Genomic DNA, 26,578 nt, shown 5'->3' with positions numbered 1-26,578 from the left:
GGCAGCCTGTGCCAGGGCTGGACAACCCTTTCCATTATGAAATTTTTCCTAATAATATACTTAATAAAACTTTGTGAATGGTTTTTCCTGGATCAGCCAGGAAAGTGACAGCAAGGGACAGCCATGCACATTCCTCCATGGCACCATCACCCAGGTGGTTCAGAGCCTCACCTCTGCCAGCACGCTGCTATCCTCCCCACGCAGCCAGCCAGGAGGAGAAATCCCGAATTAATTCAGAGTAATCAGATGCCTCTTACCTTCCCAGCACCCCCATCTGCTATCCACCAACCTTCATCACTGAACTCTTGGTGGGCACAGCTGGAATGAAGATGCCACAGGTCTTGGAGAAGGGAGAGCAGCGCAGAGGGTCACAGTGCCCCATGGTGACACCACCTCTCCTTGTCACATGCTCAGGGTGGCCTTTGCTAATTTTAAATACCTCTTAGTAAACAGCTGCTAAATTTAGTGTCTCTGGAACACGAGCATCATTTTAAAGGCTGGATTGCTGGTGAGTGATGGCAGCAAAGGAGTGAGGGGGATTGGCCTGACACAGATCCCTGCTCAGCAAAGCTAGACACCACCACCATTCTGTCTGCAAAGAGCAGAAAAAGGAGCTCTGAAACTCCGACCACCAGCACAGCAGCTTTCCTTGGATGTCCCATGACAAAGAAGCCACAGGAATCACAGAATCATTGAGGCTGGAAAAGACATCTGAGGTCATCAAGTCCAGCCTTTGACTGATCCCTACCTTGTCACTCAGACCAGGCCACATCCATTCATTCCTTGGACACCTCCAGGGATGTGGACTCCACCTCCCTGGGCAGCCACTTCCAATGTCCAGCCACACTTTCAGTGAGAATTTCTTCCTAAATTTCTTCACTGAAGAGAAAAAGCAACTCCTTGTTTTTTTCCGGTGTTGTAGCCTCACATGCCCAAAGGATTTGGTTTTCTCCTCAGATTCCACTTTGTGACAGATCTGGCTGCTGGGAAATCAGCCCTGGCTCCTTAAGGCTGAGCTCTGAGTGACTGAAGCTGGACTGAGATTTTATGTCTCTTCAATCAAGTGTGCTGCGCTCTCCTCTCACAGCCCAACTCCCTCTCAACTCAGTAACAGCATGAAAAGACATAAAACTGAATAAAAACACCAATAAATTCAACATCCCACCATCCTTCCCAGCTCTCCAGCAGGCAGGAAGGCATCCCAGCTCCAGACCACAACAGAGAATCAGCACAGCTCAGCTGAACTTGGAGAGAACCAAAGTTGGTGCCTCCTCTGCAGACATTTATCTTGGGACACACTGACTCACCCTCTGGAGGGGGATTTTTCCCTCTCTGTCCCTTCACCTCCCCTCTGTAACTCATTTATCTCAACACAACTCCCACCCCACACACACAAAGAGGGAAGGGAGGCTTCACATGGGGCAGCAGATGCTGAAGCAGACACATCCCTCACTCCTCACATGAAGCTCTGGCCAGCAGCCAGCCAGATGGAGAAATGGAATGCAGGGAGATAAAGCAGTGGCTGAATGCCCCTGCTCTTCACCCTGAAAACTTTTATTTTTGGAAACTGTTCAGACATCTTTAAATTATGCTGATGGCTACATTGTGTTCACTTGACTTTAAAGAAGAACATGATTTATTTTTCTGAGGAAGTATTAAAAAAAAAAGAAACAAGAAAGTTTTTTCTGTTTCCTGATAGCAATTTCCACCTGATCCAAACAAAACCTTGGGAGTCACTAACATCTGGACTTAGTGGCACACATCTGCACAGTCCAGGGGCTGCTTGGATGGGAGCGAGTGCTTCTGTTACACTGGAGGACACACAGTTAAAGCATAAGGCAACAAAATAATATCCGGAGTTGGGAGGGACCCACCAGAACCCTCAATTTCGAGAATCTCAAATTTGAGAATCCTCAAATCCCACTCCTGGTCCCGCACAGGGCATCCCAAGAATCCCACCCTGTGCTGAGAGTCCTGTCCAACACTCCATGAGCTCTGGGGCAGTGACCACACTGAGCACAGCACCATCAGCTCTACCCTAACCAGACCTCTTTGGTCAGGATTGTACTGCTGGCAGAGGAAATCTCCAGAGAGATTTTTCCATACAAACACCATTTGTGTAACGTGTTTCTGACCTATTTTCGATCTGTTTTCCTTCTACTCTGAATTTTACAGGAAGAGAAAAAAAATCCTATTTTTGTAATGTCGAATAGAAGAGTTGGAAGTTACCAAGTGAAGCGTCCAGGAAGTAACACAGCACCCACTCTTTTTATTACAACATTTATTTTAGTATAGAAGGCACTTACAATACAGAAAGAAAAAAGAAACAAAACAAACGTGATAGGCACCAAAAGTGAAATTAGAATTAAAATGACAGAGAAACAGTTTACCAGACCACAAGGAGCACCCTTCCCCGTTAACAATACAGCATATGGAAATGAAGCTATTGATGACTAACATTTTTAACAATTAGGGTTTTTTATTTTTTTATTTAATAGAAAAGATAAAAGGCTGTTCTACTGCGAGCTGAAATAAAACAGAAGCCCTCCACACACCTGCAGGAGGATTTGGGAGGAGGAGGTGGTGGTCATGCAGGGCTCCCTCAGGTCGGGCACTGCAGCAGGTCCTGGTACATCTCGATGAGCCGAGCAGCCTCCCTCTGCCCAGACAGCACAGCACCGTGGGTCGTGGAGTAATACTTCCTGTGAGTGGCCTCCCCTGAAAACATCACCTGCATGGGCTGCAGGGCACAGCAGAGGGGGCACAGATCAGCACAACTTACTGGGAAGCAGGTGGGAGGCTGAAAGGACGCAGACTTCCTGTGTCCTCCCATACAGGATGGTTTGGGTCGGAAGGGACCCGAATGTTCATCCAGTTCCACCTCCAGCCATGAGCAGGGACACCTTCCACTATCCCAGGCTGCTCCAAGCCCTGCCCTACCTGGCCTTGGACACTTCCAGGGATCCAGGGGCATTCATCTGTTTAGGAGTACTGGTTCTCAAAACCTCCTTGAGATGCAGCACAAGATACCAGTTCCAAAAGCCTTAAACAAACCTGCACAGAGAACCTGCTCTGTACCATCTCCTCCCTTTGCTCCCCTATATTACATTTCAGCCTTTTAGGCATTAAGGGAATTTTTCCTCTGGACAGCAGCTTCAGACGAATAACAGTCATGTCTCAAATCTCAGAGGGTGAGACACAGCACTGTGTATCTCTTATACCAATAGTGAGGTGCTTGCTAGAACTGCAACTCAGATTTGAGGCAGGAATTTCTGGGAGGATTTCCCTGGGAACTTCACAGAAAGATTCCTAAAGCTCCTGCTGGGTTTTTTTAAGTAAATTTCTGCACTGAATAAAATTATTTCTGCTGGGGCCAGGCTCTGATGGAGAAAATGGACTGGACAGCTGCTTGAAGGCTGCATTTTCATCAGCCTTTGGATTTGGACACATAACCCTGAGTGATGGGGTGAGTTTGGCTTAACGTGTTCCTGACCTGTGTAACCACCTCCATGTGTGTGCTCCAGCTCCCCTTGCTAAATTCAGAAAGCAAAGGCAGTTTCTGGGGACAAAATTCATCATCCCCTGCCAAGGACTGGGCCTCCCTCAGCCTGCACTGCCAGCACAGAAAGATTTCCTAATATGCACCCCTGACACATTCAGACCTAGATATTAGCAGGGTCATAATAATAATAATCTTTAAAACAGATTAGCATGTGCTTTCCTGAGGAATTCTGAACTGGACAACAGGGCTGATGGCTCATTAAATGCAGATATCACAATTCCAAAAGTCACACACATGTGCAGCTCTTGATAAATTCAGGGTGAGGTTAAGGAATCCCTGAGATACTGGCATTCCAAATGTTAAAGAGGTAAAATCCTACACACAACATTTGTCCAGAGAGGCATCATCTGTACCCAAAAAAAAAACACTACTGGAGGCTAAAGCAGGGATTTTTTCTTTGAACCTCCCTCCCCAGAAACCTGCTGCCCAGTGTCTGTCAGTTTTATTGCCACAGACCCTGTTGTCTGGGCCATACTCACAGGAGTTTTGGAGCTCTCAGCATAAGGCAGCGGTTTCGCGAGTTTCTCCACGTCGGCCCCACTAGACCCAACCTGGGTGTAGGAGTAGGATCCACGGAAGTGGGGATTGCTGCCCCAGGAGGACCGCAGGATCCGGCGAGGTTTCGGAATGTTTGGGTTCCCTGGGGGGAAAGCAGAAGGCAAAATGTCAGACTGTGTCCAAGAGGGAAGAGGGCAGTGCCTGAGCAAGGTGTGGGTGATGGGGCCTCTGATTTATTCAACATCTATCCTAGCACAGCCCCCAAACCAGATCTCTCTTCCATTATTGAGTTTCAACTATTTATGTAACAGATACTGCCTCCCTTTTCATGTCAGCTCTTCCATTTTCCAGAGAGGTGAGAGAGTCCCCAGCCCTGGAGGTGTCCAAGGAACAACTGGATGAGGCACTAAGTGCCCTGGTCTGCTTGACAAAGTGGGCATTGGTCACAGGTTGGACTCCATGACCTTGGAGTCCTTTTCCTACTTAAATGATTCTGTGATTTACTTTGGAAAGGATCATTAAAATGTTTAGTTTCCTAAAAGAATGGGAAGCTTCAGGACACATTCTGCTTGGAAATGAAAAGCATCTTCTGGTCATATTTGCAGTGGTGGTGATCAAACATATGACTGGTATCACCAAAATTTAGCATTTAATTGAGTGCCCAGTCTAAATGGGATGTTGAGGTAGCCTTGAAAGAGATGTGCCTCCAAAGAGGAAAGGCAAACCTTCGTTATGTGGGGCCATTGAAAAACCTGTCAGAAAGTTCTCAAAACCTGTATTACCTCATTCCAACAGCTTCCCCCTGAATCAAGCCACAGTCCAGGAGAGTCTATTTATTTAATGCACAAGGCATGGAAAGCAGGCTTTTGAGGCTGGAAGTAGGATTTCTAGATATTTCCACTGCTAGGAGGATGTAGGACCTAAAGGTGAAGAATGACAAGGTCATCATCAGCCCAAAGACCTTGGAGAACACTGGATCCAGGACTGCAGCCACCAGCTGGTGGCACAAGAGCCTCAGGTACAAACAGGGAGAGTCACACTTCGGAGATCCTCTCTGGAGGTGCTAGGCTGGTTTTGGACCATCTCACTCAGTGTCACTGTTTTTGCTGGAGTCCGTAATGGTATCTGGCATGGCAGGAGAGGAACAGGGGACATGGAGAATTCCAGTGAAGAGAAATTCCTTCTGCAGGAGCCAAGATCCACCCTTGAGGCAACATCGCACATCCAGGCAAGGTTCAGCTACTTGGGTTGAGTCTAAATCTTCCACAGTAAGGGGACTGGAACTGGATGATCTTGAAGGTCCCTTCCAACCCAAACCATTCCATGATTCTTTAGGAAAGGGTTGTCCAGCCCTGGTACAGCTGTCCAGGACAGAGAGGGAGTCACCATCCCTGGAAGGATTAAAAAGCCATGTCGATGTGGCACTTGGGGACATGGGTCAGTGGTGGCCTTGGCAGTGCTGGGGGAATGGCTGGGATCGATGATCTTAAAGAGCTTTTCCAATTTAAGTAATTCTGTGATTCCGAAAGATTGTCAGAACAAAAAGTAGGAGTGCTGAGATGTTCACATCCTACACCTTCTTCAGACCCTGACTGTGACAACTCAAGATGTTCAGCCTGCCGTGAGACAACCCAAGTTCCCCCACTGTCTTCAACCCATCTTAGAGGGAGACACTCAAATGTAAACAATGCTTAGGCACTGCATTATTTAGTTCTCATAAACTATTATTTAGCTGTGCCTTCAATTTGTTAAAATCAAGAGCAGGTCCTGGTTCAGCTTCTGCTTTCAGGAGTATCCTGACAACCAGAGCTACGGAATAAGGGCCTGGAACAAAGCAGAGGAAGGCCTGCCCAGAGTACTCTGTGAATACTTTAAAACCAGGCTCCAGATCAAAATATGGCACAGACTAGCAAATAAATATATCCCACAAACAAAACACATCCTACTAAGCAATGTTGTTTCAGGAGTAACAGCTTTGCATAACAAAGGCCTCTAAAGTATGTTCCTGCAAGACTCTTCAAAGCAGGAATGCCTGGAAGTGGAAAGCCCAAGGGAGTCTGAGAACTGGGAGCTCAGATGTGTCAAGGAAATAAGTTATCATGTGTTATTTTTGAGGGCTGTGGGAAAGCCCAGGAGAACACACCATGGAAGTTGTCAGAGAACACTCCCCAAGCAGGGCCAAGGCAGCCACCCGTGCCACTGCGCTGCACAGAAACAGCACACGAGGGGTTTGCAAATAAAACAAGTCTCTGTGGTGGCCTGGTGGTGCCTCTTCCATAGCTGGTGCATGTTTCCATATCCACATCCATTCCCATGAGCTCCCTCCACGGTCTCCAGCACATCAGGCCACGTTAGCAAGAACCAAGTGAGTCGTGTGCAGCTACTGTGCCCCTGCACTCTGCATTCCTGCATCTTTTAATGCAAGCAGCTGTTTCTAAGAGGAAAATCAGGACCCAGAGGGGGTTTTGGTTGAAGGTCAGACAGGAACATGTAACACAAACTCTGATTCTGAGCTGTTGTTTGAAGACAGAAAATACAAAGACTGAGAGCCATAGTCCTTCAAGGAACATACTTCACTGGACTTTCTCATTTTGCTTTTAAACAGGGTAAACATGTCTTTGTCTACAGATAAAAGTAACAACACAGATGTGGAAACTTCTCAGTTTCCACAATCCAAAGAGATTAAATGGCTAAAAAAAGGATGTTGGCCTTCACTAAAACAGGAGGGCACATATTTTCATGCCACAGATTTCCATTTGTGAAGCATGGAAGACGACTCCCTGTGCCTCACATAATCCCATTTTTCTTCAGCTCCTGGGAGGTGTGGATACAGAGGTTTACTGGTTATGGGGCTGATTGAATTACCATAAAATCAACTCCCCAGTCTAAATTAAGGCACCCAAATTTATTTCCCCACCTGAGAGCTGGGATCTGAATCCACCAAGGGAGATCTCTGGTACTGCCCCCACACCAGTGACTACAACCACCAGAGTGGCTGCCCCAGACACCCACATGGGACTGGGAGATGTGATGCAGAACCTAAAACAGACCTGTTCCCCTCCAGAGAAATAGCTGGAAGTCAGGGAGGAAGACTCAGGGCATCTCCAGCCACAGCCTGACAGGCTCCAGTGATCCCTTCAGCAGGGAGCCTCTGCCTCTAACTCTGGGAGCTTATCCAACAAAGAAAGCAGAGCAAGGCTCCTAATTGCTCTGAGGTATTCCATTTAATCAGATTTGAAGGACACTGCTTTTCACCATCCAGTTGTGAAAAGCAGCAATTGCTGATGGTTCTTAGGTTAGAACAGTCCTCACAGCTTTTCACAGTAAAGCCAGATAATCCCCAACCCTGACCTGAGAGGAAAATTCAAGGTCAGTTCTCAGAGAGATTCTCAGTGTGAGCCGAAAAGAATGGATTTAACTTAAAACTGGTATAACATACTCTGAAGCCAAAGGAAAGGCCACCATGAGCAACAGACTGGGAAAACACAGTGAAAGATGGGAACCTACCTGGGAATGCATTAATTCTTTCTCAGAAGAATAAGAGCATGGGACATTTCAGACCCAGAACATGAAAGCCACAAAAGGCAAAGGGAACATTAAAAGGCTCAAAGTATCTGCTTCATTACTGAATATAAGGCTCCCTCTATACTCAGAAGAGAAAAGCTGCTTCAGAAGACGTCCCAGAGCACCAAGTGAGGTGTGGAAGTTCTGAGCTGCCTTATGGAAGATCCAGGTTTTCCACGGAGGTCAGAATCCTGGCAGCACTAACTACCAGGTTTCCTAACTTGGTTAGCTGACTTGTGTGATCTTGAGTGGTGGGAGAGGCTTTCAAAGCTGAAACTGGACCAGAGGAGTGCAGCCGTGCTCAGAAGTGGCTGTAGGTGCATGATGGGCTGCTGGACTAATCCCCTCTCACACTGCCTCTGGAACAGATCAGCAGAGAAGAAGGGAGGTGCAGGGAGAGCTGAGCACACTTCTGGTATTTCAGCCAGCCTGGCACCTGGCCCAGATCAGCCCTGAGGTATTGCTCCTTCTGGGAACCTCTAGGGGAAACAGAAGCATGGAACACAGGATAAACCCAGCTCCCTTAGCCAGGGAATCCTACAAGAGCTGTGAAAAGGTTTTCTATAAAAAAGGGGTTTGGGGGCAGAAAGTGGAACTGGTCATGTTGGGTAATGGGTGCTCCAAGAACACATTTTCCTCTCCCAGTTTTGAGCAGCTGTGAGGCCACTTCTCAGCTGATGCACAAAATGCTCACTTCAGGGCAAGGCTCTGGTAAATCCAGTCTGAAATTCTCCAGGGAGAGAGATAACCTGGGAATAGCTCTGTGGAAGAGCCTGATGGACAGGGACCAGGTGCAGCATCAGCTGGAACAGCAACTGCAGCACAGACGCACGGCCCAGAGCCAACACATTTCCATCCTGAGAGGAGAGGAACATCCAACACAGTAACTGTGAAGAAGCCCAAGATGGAAAAGGGAGAGCAAACTCCCACATGCCAAACCACAACAGACCCAAAGAGCCAAATTCCCACTGATGAATTGAAGTGGGGTTTGGAATTTGTATTTTTTAATTGGACTTAAGCAAGAAAAGCTGCAACAAACAAGGTTGTTTGTACATTCAGCACTGCAATAACTTGGCCTGTGAGAGGAGAGCCTCCTGCTAAGCCTGTGCAGAGCAGCAGTTCCCTGCTGGGGTCAGGGGAAAGATGGCACATAGGGACTGATGTGACACAGGACATGGGGACACCCTGAACACCAACAGCTCAGGAGGCACAGCTGAAACACGGATGCAGGCTTGGGCACTGAATCAGAGCTTTTGAATCCATAGTGTCTACCCTACAGCTCCTGCAGAGAGTGGTAAAACCTCTTCTGGCTGTAGTCAGTTATGCAGGAAGTCCTCAGATTCCAGGGCCCTTTCAGGAAAAAGGTTCTTCACCCAGAGGCACTGGGACAGGCTCCCCAAGGAATGGTCACAGCACCAAGCCTGTCTGAGCTCAAGAAGCATTTGGACAATGCTCTGAGGCACAATGGGATTGTTGGAGTGTCCTGTGCAGGACCAGCAGCTGGACACGATGATCCTGATGGGTCACTTCCAGCTCAGGATATTCTGTGATTCTGTGGCTCTCTGGATCTCCATGTTGTTGGTAGCAAATGGTCAGTAAGGACAGGGGAAAGCTGCTGCACTTGTAAAGGCAAATTTCTCCAGTCAGCTGGAGCTCCATGGACAAGAGGTAAGGCTGGAAACCCACTGAGTGCTGAGACTGAGTCTGGTTTTTCTTTGAAGGCCCAGGAGCTGAACTTAATAATCTTCCTAAGCCACTGGGCTAACACCAGTTAGCAGTAAGATATAAATAATTTAATCACAGGAGCCATTTCTGAAATAGCATAAGCCACACCTAATCTTGGAGGATGCTGCTCTTATAACTGCCTGTAATTCTGTATAAATTTCAAAACCCTTATTTCAAAACTGCTATTCAGTCCACCACTGTTTCTTTCAATGTTACTACCTTACACCTGCACTTGCACAGTGTCTCCCATCAGAGAACGTCAAAGATTCTCAGAAAGAAAAATCCCTTTTCTTGGGAAGGCATGTGACCTCTAGAGAAGTGACTATGGACAAACTAAAGCCCAGCACCCAAGTGATTTCATTTGCGTTTTCTCAGTGTAACACCTAAGATTTGCCTCAGTCCAACTGCTGCCCTTAAAGATGATGAGTGTTTCTTTCACAGAACATGAAATCTGTGAAGTCCAGGAAGGTTTCCATGGTGGACCCAGAAAATGGGAACTCTCAAGAACAATTCATTTTTTGAAATTTAGGCCATGAGATTTCCATAGAGTTGATACTGAATGGAATTCAGAGGTGTGATTCAACCACACCTCAGCTTATCTAAACAGGTTCAGCTTCTGAAGGGGCTGTGCTGCTCTCCACAGCTGAGATCAGCCCTCAGAGCCTGACAGCTTCAGCTGCTGAAGAGTTATTTGTGATTCAAAACAGCAGAGGATGTAGAATCCTCCAGCACTTCTGCCCACCACTTCCTGAGCTGGTTTATCAGCCCCTCTGTATAAATAGCTCTCAGGCACACCCAAGCAGGAGCTACGCTGGAAGCACACGCACATTCAAAGGGACACAAAATGCCAAAGAACTAAAAATGACTTTAAAGCATTTCCTTCCTCGTGGTTATTCGATTCCCCCAGCCCCACACTCCCTCTCCCACCAGAGCACGGCTGACCTGTAAATTTACGTAGCATTTCAGTGCAGGTTTCTGCCACAGTTTCATCATCACACTTCTCCATAATCAAAGCCTCTTCTCCACAGATCCAGCCACTGAGGACATGGCCGTACCTCTCGGGTGGGTACAGCACATCAAAGCTGCAGATCTTCTTGTACCACAGCTCCTCAGGATAAGTCAAGCTCTCGCTCTCCGCCTCGTCTTCCCAGACAAACTGGATGCTGTTGCATTCAGAGCTCCAGAAAGGCTCTTCAAACTCCAGGAAGATCTTGTCAGTGGTATTGATTCCCAATTTCTCAATGGCCATCACCTTCTCCTCAGGCAGGCGGGGATGGAACAGGCTCTCGTGGCGCTTCTTCAAGACTCCCAGGGACACAGTCACAATGACGTGGTCAGCTGGGATGAACTCACAGTCCTCGCACTCTACGAAGACATTGGAGCCCTTGTTCTCCTCAGGGAGGTCACTGTTGTGGTCAGCCACCCTCTCAATCTCCTTGCTGACTGACTGGTTCCAGTGAATGCACTTGACTGGCTTGCGGAGCTGAATGACAGACTTGGGAATGGAGCGGGCCAGAATCTCCACAATTTTAATGAAACCACAAGGAATGACATGATGAGCCCCGGGAATTTCGGTCCATTCCCCAAATTCACTCAGCGAGACTTCATCCATACTGTGGGAGCTGCTCTCACAACTCTCTACCTAAAGAAAAGCAACACAAAAGCAACATTGCCAAGAGCAACTCCTTTAGCACAGCTCTGCAAGGGCAAAGAGAAGCTGCATGAGAAGAGAGTGCTGAATTCCACTCTGAAACCAGATTAGTTTTGCTAGTAAAGAAGTGCTTGGCCATAGGATCTGACAAAAATCAATCCTTGGCCTTTGCTGCAACCAGAGAAACCATTTTGTCACGGTAAAGACTTTGAGTTGCATCATTCAGAGTTCAGAAACAAGAGGGCTGGAGCCCCTCTGATCTGGAGACAAACTGAGAGCTGGGCCTGTTCAGCCTGAAGAAGAGAAAGCTCTGGCAAGACCTCCTGACACCTTTCAGTGCCTAAAGGTGCTACAAAAAAAGCTGAAAAGGGGTTTTGGACAAAGCCATGGAGTGACAGAACAAAGAATTATGGCTTTAAACTGACCATCAAATTAAATTAGATAAGAGGAATAACTTCTTGTTTTTGAGAGTGGTAGGGCCCTAGCACAGGTTGCCCAGAGAAGCTGTGACTGCCCCACCCTGGAAGTGTTTTCAAAGTCAGGTTGGACACTGGGGCTTGGAGCAACCTGGGATAGTGGAAGGTGTCCCTGCCCATGGCAGGGCATGGAAGTGGATGGGTCTCTAAGGTCCCTTCCAACCCAAACCATTCTGTGAATCTACAACACCATGATGTCTTTGCTCCTGCACAATTCTGGGTTAAAGTTCTGTTTTCTATCCTTTAAAACTCTCTGCAGTGGTCAGGGACCTGCTGCCTGGTGCTCCTGCAGCAGAACCTGGAGCTGCGTTCATCAGATGCTCATTCCAAGACTAATAAATGTTCCCACAAGGAGCCACAAAAAACACTTCTGGCAGCTATTTCTGCTGTCTGCAGCTTTCAGTGTGCTGTCAAACAGTCAGCAATCAGCCAGAGGTGAGAGGACCCAGCACAGGAGGAACTGAAGGAGACGGGAAAGGGAAATGCCAAGATGTGAGCCACGTGTGTTTGATGTGATTACCAAAGCTTTAGATCCATTAACCTGTCGGTTAATGTTTGCAGGAGTATTAAGCATAGCTGTAGCTCCCAACAATCCCTGGAACAAAGGCAGGATGTTTGGCCTGTCTTGTGATAAGCTTCTAATGATAATCCTGATGCACAGGACACAGTGATCTTAAAATCTTCACATCGCCACCGTAGTGCCGAAGTCACAATTGCTCGCACACTGTAATTCTCTTAAGTATTTTAAGGAATATTACAATTCCTTGCCTCACCCTTTGACCTATTTTCCAGGCCTTTCCATACTTTAATGACTGTGCTTGGAAGCCTGACAAGCCTAGACTGTCTCCCTGTAGAGCACCGTGGTGCAGGGCAGGAATCTCTGTGCTGGGACAAAGCGAACAAGTCAGGGTTGTACCAGCAGTTCCCAGGGACAAACAGGTGCCTCCCCTGTCCTGGTTACTGATGACTTCAGTGGGGCCTGAGTGAAGACCCATCTTTGGACTGTGCTGTGGTTCTACCCCACCCAAGCACTTCCCAGCCCTCCCCAGGGTCACACAACACAAAACCCGTGGTACACAGGATCATCACCCTGCCTGGATGCTCCAACAGGACACTTCCCATTATGAAATTAAACACTGGTGGCTGTTTGGTTCTTTCAACCATGAAGGCAAAATGCCAGGGGGAAAACAAGTAACTACCAAGACTCTAACCCAAGACAGGTTAATCCCCACTCTGTCATCTGATAGTCTTAAGTATGAGAAGCTTTGTTGTTCTCAGGTATTTGCATGAGAAGGGATTTGCAAGACTTGCAGAAACAGCTCTGACTGAGACAGCCTGGAGCAAGCACAGTAAAAACCACCAGGAAACCCAGAGCTGTACCCAATGACTTAACCCTGTCTGCAAGGGTGCTTTATATGGGTAACACAATAAATAACTGAGCTTTACGTGGCAGCTGTGGAGACACCCCGTGATAAAAGGTTTTGGGTGAGGATGCTGAGGTATCAGGCTCAGGACAGCAGGGTCCAAAGCTCAGCTTTATCTCAAATCTCCTGTGAGACTCTTTAGGTCTTTATTTCTCTTTGGTGTAGCTTCCCACATGAAAACAGTCATGAAGACACGACAAAGTGCTGCTTGCCTCCCCTGCCTCATTTCAGAAGCTTTTAAGTCATTCTAATTGAAAGAAAAATGACTGATACACTTTACTCAAGGAGTGCTGGATGCAGCATTAAGTCCTCATCCCAAAGAGAACTCATTTAGCCAAAGCACCAAGGAAATAAAAAGAACTATGGAACCCATTTGGAAAGCTGGGTTTATGCCATCTATCTTAGATTTTATTACTTTGCCTTCAAAATGCTTTCTGGGGATTTCTTCAGCAAATTACTAGTATCAAAGTTATATTTCTTCTGGTCTCTGAGAGGTAAAAACACTCAGGCAGGATCAGGGGTGCAGGTGTAACTCACAAGATAATACTAAAAGTACCTGACAACAAAGTAGCTTCAGGCAGTAAAAAAAACCTAAAATCACACAGAAAATGTAACATTTAACATAACAGGAAAGCCCCTTGTATTAAGAAAACTGGGGGTTTAAGGTAAGGAAAAAAAAGAGAGCAAAGGCATTATTCCTTGAAGGCCACTGTCTTTGGATCTGCGTCAGAGAAACACAAACTGCAAGAGAGCACAGAAAGCAATTTCCAGGGCTGGGCAGGGCTCAGCCAGGTGCCTGAGGTTCAGGGCTTGTTTGCTCCTAGTTTAAACAAAACCAAAACACCCCAGTGATGTGCACACATACCTTCAGGTACTGCTGGATCATGGCCAGTTTCAGCCTCTTGACGGCCTCCGTGTCATCCGGGTCGGCCTTGACGCGTTTGCGCACGACGTCCCGTGTGAAAACACCCACACTGTTCTGGCTCTCAGCATTGACTGGTTTACCTCTTTGGAAGAACTCCTGAGTCAGGTTATAGACCTGCCAGAGACAGGACACAAGGATGGGCCACAGGATTCCCAGCAGGATGCTCCTTCACCTTCACAGTGCATTCAGATCACCTCGTCCTCCCAGCAGAACCCACGTCCTTCCTCACATCTCACAAAAAGCAACAGCTCTTCTCCCACCTCGTGTCCTAGTGCAATCCCAGGTTGCTCTAATCTGAAATCAGCCCTTCCACCCTCTCCATTATTTAGAATCCACCAGAGTGGGTGAATTCAGTTTCACAGTCGTTTTTCTGTTGTCCCATGAAATTAGGAAGCGACAAACACCAAGGAATTCTGTATGCACACTCGTTTTACTTGAGCACAGGACAGGCAGAGATCCATGGAAAACGGTGACATCTCTAAGCAAAACCCCTAGTAACAAATCATTATTTTTTGAAAAACATATCCCTGGTGTTTTTTAACCCAGTATTCCACACAAGCTACTTAAAGGCAAGGAAACACCATCCACCTCAGCCCTCTGCTTGCAGCTGCCTGGAATAACTTATATTTCTATTGACAATATTGCCAGAAGAGCCTGCAATTGCATCATGGCTCTTCCTTTCTAAAAAAAAAAAAAAAAGCTCAAGAGGAATCTTTTAACACAGGAAAGCTTTCAAAAGATGCCTTTCAGAAATGCAACACATCCCACTAATGGCTTGTTTGTCCAGAATGTGTCCCCTTCTCATTCACATCATGCCACACAGTGCACAATACTCCTACAAGCACAGGGGATGTCCCTCCCTGGGGAGTTTTTCCTGTCAAAGACGGTTTGAATACAGTTTATGGTCATTTTTTTGGAGACAGATGATTTGGATATGTCAAGAAGTTGAAGTCAACAGTAAATATCTGGTACGAAGCTGGTAAAAGTGTGGCAGCCTTGCCTTCAGAAGCTCCTGGAGCTTCCCATTCCCTGCAGATAGGGCAAATCTGCTATGGTTTATGTGCTTCCCACTCCAATTTTCCCCAAGAGCTTGATTTTATCTTGGGTTTTAGGAATAAAGCGAATTTGAGGAGGCAAAATAGAGGGAAGAAGAGGAAAGGGAGGAAGATAAACACGTTACAGTGGTAAGAGAAAGAGGAGGTCTGTGAGCCAATGGAAGAAGGTGAGTTGACAAGTAACGGATGAGGAGGAAATTGAAGAAAGTAAGTGAAAGAATTTTAAAAAAAAAAAGGGTGAAATAAACTATAAAAACAGAGGCGAAACAATCACAAGGAAAATGAGTGGGACTGGCAAAGACAGAAGAGAATTGCAGACACTGCCTGGGACATGGCCATTCCAAGGAAAATCCAAGACAAGAAAGATAGGGCCCAACACCCTGTGTGAAACAAAAGCTTCCAGCAAAGGAATCTTTGGCAGCTCCAGCACCCCCCGGTTCTCAGGTCCATGGATTTCTGAGGCCACAAGCACTTCCAGCAGGTCCAGGCTGCACAGACCTTGTGTCAGCACAACCAGCTCGGCTTTCATAAGCTCACTGAGCTCTGTAAGCAGATAACACACTCACAGGACAAGCAAAGCCCTGCTAAAACCCAGCCACCACTTGGCCCACAGGAGAAGTCAGCCTGGCTATGTTTTTGTTAACCATTATATTCTTCACTGCCCCACAGGGAGGAGAGCAGGAAGGCACGAGTTCTCTGTGCTGTAACCATCAGGGAAAGTCTTTCCTGGAAGTGCCATCTCATTGATCAGACAGCAGGTAAGTTTAATCACACCAGGATTTCTTATTTCTCCTGTTACTTCCTTGCTTTTCAAGTTCAAGAAGCATCTGGACAACACCCTCAGACACAGGGTGTGATTTTGGGGGTTTTTCTTTGCAGGCCCAGGAGCTGAATTTGATGATCTTCCTAAGCCACTTCCAACTTCCATGGATATTCCATGATTCTTGGGGGTGCTGAACCATCTGAGGCAGAACAGGAGGCAAAGCTATTGTAGGTAAGAAGCAAAAGGAGAAACAACAGCAGGTTCTGCATTGAGCGATATATTGTGAGAATACATGAGTGAAAAAGATGCTCAAATGTTGTATGTTTTAATGAACAAGAGCAGCAAGCACATCCTGTATAAGAAGCTGTGGAAAAGCTCCCCTAGGACACCTCATTTAAGGTAGATTTCCAATGAAGCAGGAGCAGAATTGTGTTGTCTGGAGTTGTAAGTATCTAGGCTTTCCTTTCCCAGGTGGGGAAAGCATTGTCATTCCTGTGGGACCACCACTGGGGTCACTAGGAACATGCACTGGTAATATCTGAAAACCCATACTCCTACAATCATTTCAGCAAGCAGGGTTCCTGAAAGAGTAGAAATGGACTTCTCCTCAAAGATCCTGGGGAAAGGTAAAAACAAGAATGATTTGAAAGATTTTGCTGATTTTCTAGTTAACCCTTCAAAATCTCCCTACATCCAAACCTCTCCATGTCCAGCAGCAAGGAGAGCTACACCACAGAGAGTCCAGACAACCTCTGCTTTTCTATTATCACACACCTGGTACAAGCAGGGAGCAAAAAAACCAAAGGACAGACTGCATCAACTCCCATCTCTTACCACTGGCAATCTCACATCCCAGCAGGATAACCTAAGCATTTCTCACCCTAAAACTCCCCGGGTTGGGAGAGAACAAGTGGCCCTGGAAGCCTGTATGAAAAGAAAAAAAAAAAAAAAAAAGTAAAAGAGAACATCTCAAGGAACCATTCATTCTAAGCTGTTTTCCTTCCCTCATTCTGAAGGTTTGTGCACAATCCTCCAGGGAATTCACAGACTCATGGAATGGATGGAATGGTTTGGTTTGGAAAGGACCTTAAAGCCCATCCAGTCTCACCCCCTGCCATGGCAGGGACACCTCCCACTAGCCCAGGTTGCTCCAAGTCCTGTCCAGCCTGGCCTTGGACAATTTCAGGGATCCAGGGGCAGCCACAGCTTCTCTGGGCACCCTATGCAAGCCCCTCCCCACCCTCATAGGGAACAATTCCTTCCCAATATGCCATCAATCCCTGCCCTCTAGCAGTGGAAAGCCATTCTCCCTTGTCCTGTCACTTCATCCCTTGTCCCCAGTCCCTCTCCAGCACTCCCGGAGCCCCTTCAGGCACTGGAGGGTGTCTGGAAGGTCTCCCTGGAGCCTTCTCTTCTCCATGCTGAACAGCCCCAACTCCCTGGCTCTACAAAACAAAAGGGGTTGAAGGCAAGAAATTAAAATGAGTTAATTGAATGTCCATAGTCCTAAAACAGCTTCACTTCAGCTTCCACCTTCTTTCTGACCAGCTCTGGGGCATCCTACAACCAGGGTCTATGCAGGGAACGTGGATTTCAGCAGGGATGTCCTCTATGTTACCTACAGGCTTCCTCTTCCACATGTTTATTTACTACCTACGTGCTCCTCCACCACAGGAAAAGGCAGTTTCTTAGGAAGAACAAAGCTAAATAAAGAAATTTCTCCATACTGAAGGAGGTCAGGAAAGCACATCCCCATCCACACTCCTTCCTGTCAGCGCCGGTGACGATGCCCAGCATTGTCTTTTTCTCACTTGGCTTAAAAACTGCAGTGATTTAATCCCTGTCCACTAAAAAGCCCTGATGGAGACAGGGCAGTGCTGTTCCCAGGCCAGACATCTGTCAGTGCAATAGAGGCAGGGAGGGAACGGTGACTCTCGGTGGCCCTTTGGTCCTGCTTTCCATGATAACTGCAAGGCAAGGCACTGGAGCTTAATTGGGGATGGCAGGAAGCCCAGCACGGGGTGGGGGTGAGGAGCATGGATAACGTTGTCACTCTTTGGCTGCATCCCTCCCCCAGGAGCTGTTGCAGCACACAGGAGAAAGCTGACAGATAACAAGGCCATTAATTAGCTGATTGTTAAAAGGGAGAGCTCCTGGGAAGCAGCTCTTCAGGGACTACACCCTTGCTGGAAAGCTGAAGGAGAAGCAGGCACTTTTCCCAAATCAGGCTGGTGATGGACTGTGTGATTCTTCTGCTGCATTTAACCTGTCCAGCTCACCACTTCCTTCCCGCTTTTCACTAATACCTGGGAATCAGATTTAAACACGTCTCTGGAAAGGGAAATGAGGAGTTCTCAGGGACACAGGAACAACTCAGAGATAAAATTTGCTGTTCACGTTTTCTGAGGAGCTGTACACACCCTAAGGTGCAGACATTACGCTCCGGTCTCACTCTGGTTATTTTCCTGAGAGTCAAGCAGATGTGGAATAAGCAAGAAGAGCCAAAATCCTCTCCCAGCCCCAGGATTCCGCCAGTTATCCTAGAAGGAATGGAGAGGAAGGTGGGAAGATTACAAATACATGATGTGAGCATCACACCCTGGGGAACCTCCTCAAGCTGGTGCCTCTTTCCTTTCAGAGACTGACCAAACGGAGTGACAATGATCCTGAGCAGTGCCAGCCCCACACAGGACACGGTTTAAGAAGGACAATCCTAAAAGTCCTGCCCTGTCTCATGGTCCTTCCCTTGGCAACGCGTGGTTGGGAATCCAGGTGGATGCTCTGCAGGACTTCCTTGAAGGCATTGCTCTCCTTCCACGAGGAGAATTCAGGTCACCTCGGTCACAAGCTCGTGACAGGTCCTGACTGACCCCAGCGCAGGGCGACAGCCTCTCCCAAAGAACTTTCTGCTGGAAAAATGAAGAGCTGAGCAGTCTTCAAGCAGTCTGACTGCTCGGCTTCCTCATAGCCAAATAAAGGCTTCTGTGAGACATCCCTACAGCTATTAAAAATTCAGGCTACTGCAAACAAAAAAGCAGCAAAAATTTTATTTAGGTAGAAGAAGCCAGCCAAAAAAGATTGGATAAGTGCCTGGAAAAAGCCTAAGGACTTTCCAGATGAATTAGTGAGGCAAAGCTCTGGAGGTACAGGGGTGCTCTGCCTTTCACTCCAGGAAAATTCAGCACAGAGAGACCCTGCCTTGCTAAAATCCAGTTTCAGAGACTCCACGTGCACAGTGAAACTCAAGAGAGACCCTCTGCACTTGGAACTCCCTAGAATTTGGTGTCCAGATGACGAGATAACCGGGGCTAGAGATGGAGAAGCAGAGCAGAGGGCACGGGCTGGAGCCCCAGCAGCAGCTGCAGGGAAAGCCAGGCAGGGTGTGAGTGCATGGGGAGCTGGCTGTGCACGGAGGGCAGGCCTTTGGAATGGTGACAAATTTAGCCCTGCTCATTCAGGAATACATTTTCCACTGTTCATGCCAATCCTACATCCCCGATTAGGCTTTGCATCCATCATGGGTTGCTGGCTGTTTTGTGGGGGGTTCTTTCTTTTCAACTCAGGACAGGGTGTGTCACAGCCTTTGCTATCTCAGCCTCCTCTGAAGGGATGAGATGACATGATGGTGGGATTGCTAATAAAAAACCTGAGGAAGGCCTGGGAGCTCCTATGAGACAAGGGAAGACCCTGAGCTCAGGATTTAGTGATCTGTAAGATGACTTTTTATCCTGGACAACTTCAAGATGCTTTAACAAAACCAATCATAAAACCCACCTCCCAAAAAAAAAAATTAAATCAGAGCTTCAAAACTGAAAATCCCCACTGTTCCTCCCCAGTGTTCATTTCACCATCAGTTAAAACAACAGAACTTCGGCCAAAAAAAAAAAAAAAAACAAAAAAACCCCCAAAAAACTATTACATAAATGAACATGCAAAAAACTCCCCACAGAATCACAGAATGGTTTGGGTTGGAAGGGACATTGACGACTGTGTTGTTCCAACCCCCTGCCATGGGCAGGGACATCTTCCATCAGACCAAATTGATCCAAGCCACATCCAGCCTGGCCTTGGACACTTCCAGGGATCCAGGGGCAGCCACAGCTCCTCTGGGCAGCCTGTGCCAGGGCCTCATCACTCTCACAGTAATGCTGGGGAAGTGGGGGACACCACAAAACACAAACCAGAAACGCCCTGGCAGACTCAGCACGTGTGGAACACCCTCTGCACTTTACAGCAGAGGAGAATGTCCCCAGAGCCACACACCTGCTGCACATGCTCCTGGCTGCCCTCCCTCCAGGCCACTTGATATTTCCCACAGCCACTTTAACTGGGTATTTTCATGAGGTCACATAGCTTGCCTGAATTCCCACTCTTCCTAGGAAGAGCAGGGAATAAACCACAGCGAAATGTCTTAAATCAGCATAGATCCTCCAGCCTGGCACCCCAAAGAGGCTGGGACAAGCAGCTCAACAAAAACATGAGCTGCTCCTGCAAGAAATTCCAGCAGGCTTTGGAGGAAGGCAGAGAAAGCCCCTCCCAGCAAGAGCAATTAAGGGGCTGGCTGATGTCCCCTGCTTGGCTCCAGCTGTCCCTTACATATTTTTTATCACCACGAGTGGCTGCAGACATTTTTACAGGCCATAAATGTAAAAGCCTTTTCTGTCTCCTAGCGATAAAGATATCCTGTGGCAATGATAAGCTAATTAGGTGTTGTGTAAAGAAGATTAACTTTTAATGTGCTGTTCTCTCATGTCACTGGCTGCCCCTTTCTCTCCCCTTTAAAAGAAAGGGTAGATTTACCAAATTAATCATTTCTAAAACACTGGTACCTTGTTATGGCCTGTATCTTACCCGGTTTATCTCAAAGCTAAGTGGCTCTCATCTTTGTATCCCTTCTCATTTTGGAGTCTGCCCTCCCTTTGCTGGAGATTTTCCTATCATCTTCCAGACAGGATGATCACCAAGCCCTGCATGCACTTTGGCAGCATTCCATTCACATAAATAATGCTGCTCACTGCAGAATTTTCATTTACTCTTCTAGCCCCAGTTGCTGTTAATCTTCCTCCACACACATCTCACCTGTCTTTTTTTTCCTGCCTGGAAAAAATTCTCACTTGTTTTTTTAATTCAGTAATACGTAAAATTGTTCTGATGAATTATAACCACCTGCATTTGTCCAAGATGTTGTCCACAGGTTGACAAATCCTTCCCACAACAAAATTTCTTTGAAATTCCTACTACTCCTCTCTAAAACTGAAATGATTTCGTGCCATCCCATCACCGATTCCAGTTCAGAAACACAGGACAGTGCCAAAAATCTTTTCAAATGAAAAAAATCCCCTTTTCTGCTCCCCACCCAATTCTTGATAATTCTTTACAGGCTACAGTGACTTTTCTAATGCTCCCAGACATATTTTTAAACTAAGTATGCAAGAGTAACCTGAATCTACTGAATGTTCAGCCAAGAATCAAATACTGAAGTTTGCTGTCAGATGAAAATCTGAAGGTTTTAGGCACAGTTACAGGCTGATGAAAATACTGATGTTTTGTTCCATTTTCTACAACCCACTGAGAGATCACATTACCTGGCGGGCCAGACAGTCTGCACTGACCCCTCTAAATGTACTTCACAAGCAACATTAAAAAAATGTGGAGAATAATTATAATTAACTTTGGCAAGCAAAAGACTTAAAATAACCTTCAACTGAAGTTCATGCTGATCTGCATCTCCCAGAAAAGATGTTCTTTCCCTTCTGATGCAAAAAAACTTACAATCCTGCAGCACTGCACTGACTTTGGCACACCACACAGCATTTCATAGTATTTATAACCAATAAAAAGTCACAGGAATGCAATATTAAGCTGGTTGTTTCTAAGGTTTTGCCTTCTACTTTGTTTAGCAATTTGATTCCTCCACTACTCTTTTAACTAAGCAGCAACTTTCTCCAGCAAATTACTGGATCTCCCAAAAAATAGCTGCTGGAAGTGATTACATGGATGACAAACAGGGAAATATTGTTATTCCTCTCCACAGAGTTAATCCCATATCTGGCACAAATGGGGTGCAGTGAAGCAGATGAGAGAAAACTTAGCGTTGATTTTTATTCCCCAAAGAAATTAAAGACATCACCATTTTTCTACCTTTGTCCTGGAACATTCTTACTGCCAAAGGGTCTCGGTGTTCCAGGCAAATCTACCACCTGACAAAGCAGCTGGACACCAACCTCGTTGTATAAATCACTGAATTCTTCAACCACATCTTTCGGGATCCTCTGCCCGCTGTTGGTGAGGTGATAAGCCACCCCATTCTTGGAGTAAAGACTGATCCGCCCAACGCTCCTCTCACTGTCTGTGGTCTCTTCAAGCAAACCATTGTCTTCTGCTAGATGATAGACTGGGTTTCCATGTGAACCATGAATCCACGTAGCTCCCAGTTCAAAAGTGGCATGCCCTGCAGGAGAGGAAGCCAAGCAAACTGGTTAGGGAAGCCTGTTTTCCTGAAAGCTGCTCACTCTCAACCCTGAACAAAACGTGCAGAAGCAGAATTGCCCAAGGACAACAGCTCTGAACATCCCTTAAGGGAGTTTTCTCTCTTAGAGACAATGCCAGCATTCTTCAAACTGGTCCTCAGGGATACAGGTTTGGGTATTGCCAGAAGGATGGGATGTTGCAATAAAGATCCACCACAGTGACACATCTCTGACACTTAAGGAGAAATTCAGCCCTTCTCAGTTCCCCATTCTCACCATGGTTGCTGCCAGAAGGGTAGTTGGAAAATGTGGATTGCAACACTGGCCTGAATGCTGAACCTTGTCCTGTGACTAAAAATGGTTGTTATTTACAAATACACCTCAGATTAACTGCAATAAAATGTGCATTTCCATTCCCCAAATTAGTAAATAGACCGTATTTTATTATTTATGCCTTTGGAGGTTTATATTTCAGGTTCTTTAAAAACAGGCACCGTCAGGCTAAACATCAAAAGCATTTTGTTTTCATCACCTCTACTCTCTGCTTAAAAAAACACAAAGAGTTTGGTCAGCCCCACTCTCCCCATCCCTTACAACTATCAGGATTTGCACCATGGCTTTGTCCCCCCCCAAATCCAGCACTTCCAGACTGGGTTGAGAGCACAGGGGGTGCTCAGCAGCTGAAAGCAGGCACTAAAAATAAGCTTGGGTCATGTCTTCCCCCCATATTTTGACAGATTCTCAGAAGGCCAAAGCTGGCATGAAGTCTGACAGAGCTGGACATCACAGCAGCGTGGGAATGCCTGATTAAGCAGGGTAGTTAATAGGATCCTGCTTGATGAAGAAAGGATGGTGCAGTTCCCAGCTATCATTTGCTGTTTAACATGTAAATGTATGCTCAGAGAGGCACTGCAGCACTGAGCTGTGCTGCAGTCAGGTTTAAAGGGTGAAAGCTCCAAGGAATGCTGTTCCCTGGCTGAGCCCCTGCCTCTGATGGAAGCTCCATGGATCTCATTTTCCAAGCAGCCTCTTTGTCAGTGAGAACCATGCTGACTCCCCTTCAAACCCTGCAATACAGCACGAGGTTCCTACACCACAGCACCTGCTTCAGAGAGCAGCGCCAACACACAGAGGTGATTACTTCAGGTGCCACCAACTCCAACACTTCCCAGAGAACCCAGCCAGGTGGGAATGACTGAACACTGGCAGCCAGAGGTAGAGGGCTCATCAGTATTGCAAGTGGCAGTCCCCTGGTTAATGCAATCCTCCTGCAGCTCAAAATGCCAAGCAGCAGCAGGAATGCTGCTGTCTCCTGCTCTAGGGCAGGAGCTTGGTCTCTGCAGCACAGCAATCCTGCTGGAGACACCCATCTTTGAAAGAAAACAATCTGCCAGCAGGTCCTGCTGCTGCCTTAGTGCTTTGGTGACAGTGGTGATGTGTTCCAAGTTTTCCTGTTCAGCTGTGTGGAACATAATCAAATACCAACAAATTAAAAGCTAATTCTTGCCCATAATATTCATGCTCAATATCATCACTACCAAGCAGATAAGCCAGATCTTACCAGGTGTAAGTTAAATGATTAATTATTTAGAAGTGTAAAATTAAATAAAATTCTTTTAAATAGAGCCAGCCAATTTACTTTCAGGGCTTAAAAGATTTTAGGTTCAATATTAATCTATTTGGAATGAATCATGCCAAACAACAAAAAAAAACAGAGAAACACAAGATTGTGCATCAAGACTCCTGGATAGGGATGGCAACTTTCACATTTCCCTTTGCAGCCCTGGCAATTTCTTGGGTATCCTGCTGTGAAACAGCTGCAGTGGACACAGACGTTATAAATCATGGGCAGGAAACACACAATGCACAAAATCCCTCTGCCTCACCTGTGCTAGAATCAAACCTCTGACTATCCAAATTACTCCCTGGGGCTGAGAAACAACAGTCTTGAGGGAAAATACTGTCCCCTACAAGGCATGGCTCAGTGAAGGGGAAGGATTCAGATGTAACCCTGAGAAGGTGCCACAATGCCACAGAATGGTTTGGGGTTTGGACGGGACCTTAAAGATCATCTCGTTCCCACCCCCTGCCATGGGAAGGGTCACCTCCCATCATCCCAGGTTGCTCCAAGCCCCATCCAACCTGGCCTTGGACACTTCCAGGGATCCAGGGGCAGCCACAGTTTCTCTGGGCACCCTGTGCCAGGGCCTCCCCACCCTCACAGGGGAGAATTTCTTCCTAATTTGTAGCTCTGCTGAAATTTAAATCAGATCTTTAGTCAACTGTGCAGACAGGGGAGAGGCCAGAGCCAGAACACAGAACCACCTTGGCAGAGAACTGCAGCCCACACCCACATAGGGCAACCTTGAGAGCTTGCAGAAGGTAAGAAAGACAGCTTGTAGTTTTAAAAAAATATTAAAAGACTGAGACTTTGGATGCCAGCCCCTACACTGCAACTAACAGTTACATCTACAAACAGGGGAGATTGCCTCCAGACTGAAACACGTCTCTTGTCTCCAGTTAATTAAAAGGTGTTAATGAGCACGACGTGCATTCCCAGCAAAGGCAAAGATGTGAGTTAGTGGTGAAGGTGGGCAAAGATAAGGAAATCAGTCTCAGTACTAAAACACCAAAACTATTTCACAGGTGCACTGGAAGAATGATCTGTTGCTCCCGGAAGATTTCAGCTCTTTCACACTTCCCTCCTCTCAGGGGAATGATCCAGGATATTTTTAATGCATCAGATTGTGAGTAAAGGACACACTTCCCATCCTAACCTCTATGCCAAGTCTCAGCAGAATGTAAAGTGCCCTACTCAAACCCCTGGAGATTAGATTTTTCCGACTGCCTTTCCATTGGTTTCCCTTCTGCAAGTTCACAGGAGGCTGCTGTTTATTTACTGTGGTGAGTTTGTCAAGTACAACACAGTAAGTGATGTAAGCACCTAAGAAATAAAAAGAAAACAGAGCAGCAAGAGGGCAAAGTCAATATCCAGAGTGGGATCAGAAACAGAATTAGTTAATTGAAATCAGGAAAGCAATTCAGGAAAACCTGAGAGCTTTATGCCTCCTGCAGAGAAGAGACAGGCAATGTCCTTCTGGATACCAGGAAATGCTTCAGTGACTCCTGTGCTGCGAAGGACAATGTTTGTTCCAGGAGTGTTGCCTGTGGATAATTTTTAATTGATCTGGCATGCAAATATCCAGACTCAGCACCTTTATAACATACAAAAAAAGGAGGCTGCAGAGGTAGGAAAGCTGAAAATCAGGATAAAGGGACAGATTGAACATGTTTTTCCAGCAGCCTGATTCCCAGTGGGTAGTGCCCTACACAGTAAATTAGTTCTAGGGAAATGAACGGGGTTGTTTGTGAAGCAGAACGGCTCGGAGTTTCCCCTTTCCAAGGGCTCTAAGCCCTGAGAAACAGCCCTTCAACAGCCTGGAGATTTACTGGCTGCTCCTGGGAAAGAGTCAAGCTGGAAAACCTGGGTGGAAACCATCTGCGTACAGTTACTCAATGCCACAGACCTGTTACACAGAGCTCTTCCCGTGCGAGAGAAAACAACCACACAAATCTTTTATTCCATGGAAACACAGGTTTGGAGCAGCCCTGGGTCAGAACTGAGCCACGACACAGCACAGAACCACCCTGAGAGGCATCCGAGGATTTAAACACTGACACTCCCGACACACGCGCACAACCCGAATTTCAAATTTAACCCCGAGGTTAAATTTGACCTCGTGGCCACGCAGGTGCCACCAGCAGCCCTCTGCAGGCGCTGCCCTCACCGAGTTGGACGCTCTGCACGCGGCCCCCGATGCGGTCGGTCGCCTCGAGGACTCTTACATCCGTGAATCCGCTTTCCAGGAGCGCCTTGGCTGCCGACAGGCCCGCGAGCCCAGCACCGATCACGACTATTCGAGGCTGCCGCTTTCTCCGTAGGCCACTACTAAGAGGATCATCCGTGCTGTCTGCAGATATTTCACAACTTTGCATGCCGTCCAAGCTCTCTTTCTAAGGAACCTGTGGGAGGAAGCAGGCAGGTGTGTTCAGGGAGCTTAGATGCTCTGCATTTAAGAGGATCGAAAATGAAGAAGTCCGGCGGAAAAGAAAAACTTGGTGAATCAGACCCAGCCTTCGATATGGGATGCAGACAAAGGATAACTGAGGTCAAGCTGGGATGCAGAACGACTTTTTAGCCTGGAGCACCAAGAACTCCAGAAATCTCCACCCTTTCGTGCCATGTAGACTATTTCCAAACAATTCAAAGGACTTTCAAACTCCCATCTTTTTATATAACCTTCAAAAGTGGTAATTTTGTGGTGAAGACTTTTGAAAGCAAAAGAACCACGTCCCCAGTGCTGACAAGCTCCACAACCCAGCAATGAAGCTCCACTCTGCCACTGTGGCAACCACAAAGCCTGAATTTTAGATCCTGTAAGAACGGGAGGAGGTAAGGAGGATT

At 46.8% G+C, this 26,578-nt stretch overlaps 1 protein-coding gene across 2 annotated transcripts in view; it reads right to left on the bottom strand.

The window, feature by feature from the left end:
- Window positions 1-2,272: 2,272 nt before the first annotated feature.
- Window positions 2,273-26,578, bottom strand: part of SMOX (spermine oxidase) — a 49,612-nt gene continuing 25,306 nt past the window's right edge. The window contains exons 3-8 of one of the 2 annotated variants that reach the window (XM_062493970.1): window positions 25,902-26,136; window positions 21,868-22,094; window positions 13,766-13,939; window positions 10,292-10,991; window positions 4,042-4,202; window positions 2,273-2,740 (exon numbers count right to left, since the gene is read on the bottom strand). In XM_062493970.1, coding sequence (XP_062349954.1) covers window positions 2,603-2,740; window positions 4,042-4,202; window positions 10,292-10,991; window positions 13,766-13,939; window positions 21,868-22,094; window positions 25,902-26,109 — 1,608 coding nt within the window. In that variant the 5' untranslated portion in view covers window positions 26,110-26,136 and the 3' untranslated portion in view covers window positions 2,273-2,602. Of the gene's footprint in view, window positions 2,741-4,041; window positions 4,203-4,842; window positions 4,981-10,291; window positions 10,992-13,765; window positions 13,940-21,867; window positions 22,095-25,901; window positions 26,137-26,578 lie in introns of those variants that run through there. The other variant, XR_009933254.1, reaches the window with a different exon arrangement.

The sequence above is a fragment of the Cinclus cinclus genome, chromosome 5 (assembly GCF_963662255.1).
Source record: "Cinclus cinclus chromosome 5, bCinCin1.1, whole genome shotgun sequence".
NCBI classification, from domain to species: Eukaryota; Metazoa; Chordata; class Aves; order Passeriformes; family Cinclidae; genus Cinclus; species Cinclus cinclus.
This window is presented reverse-complemented; position numbering and strand designations above follow the sequence as displayed.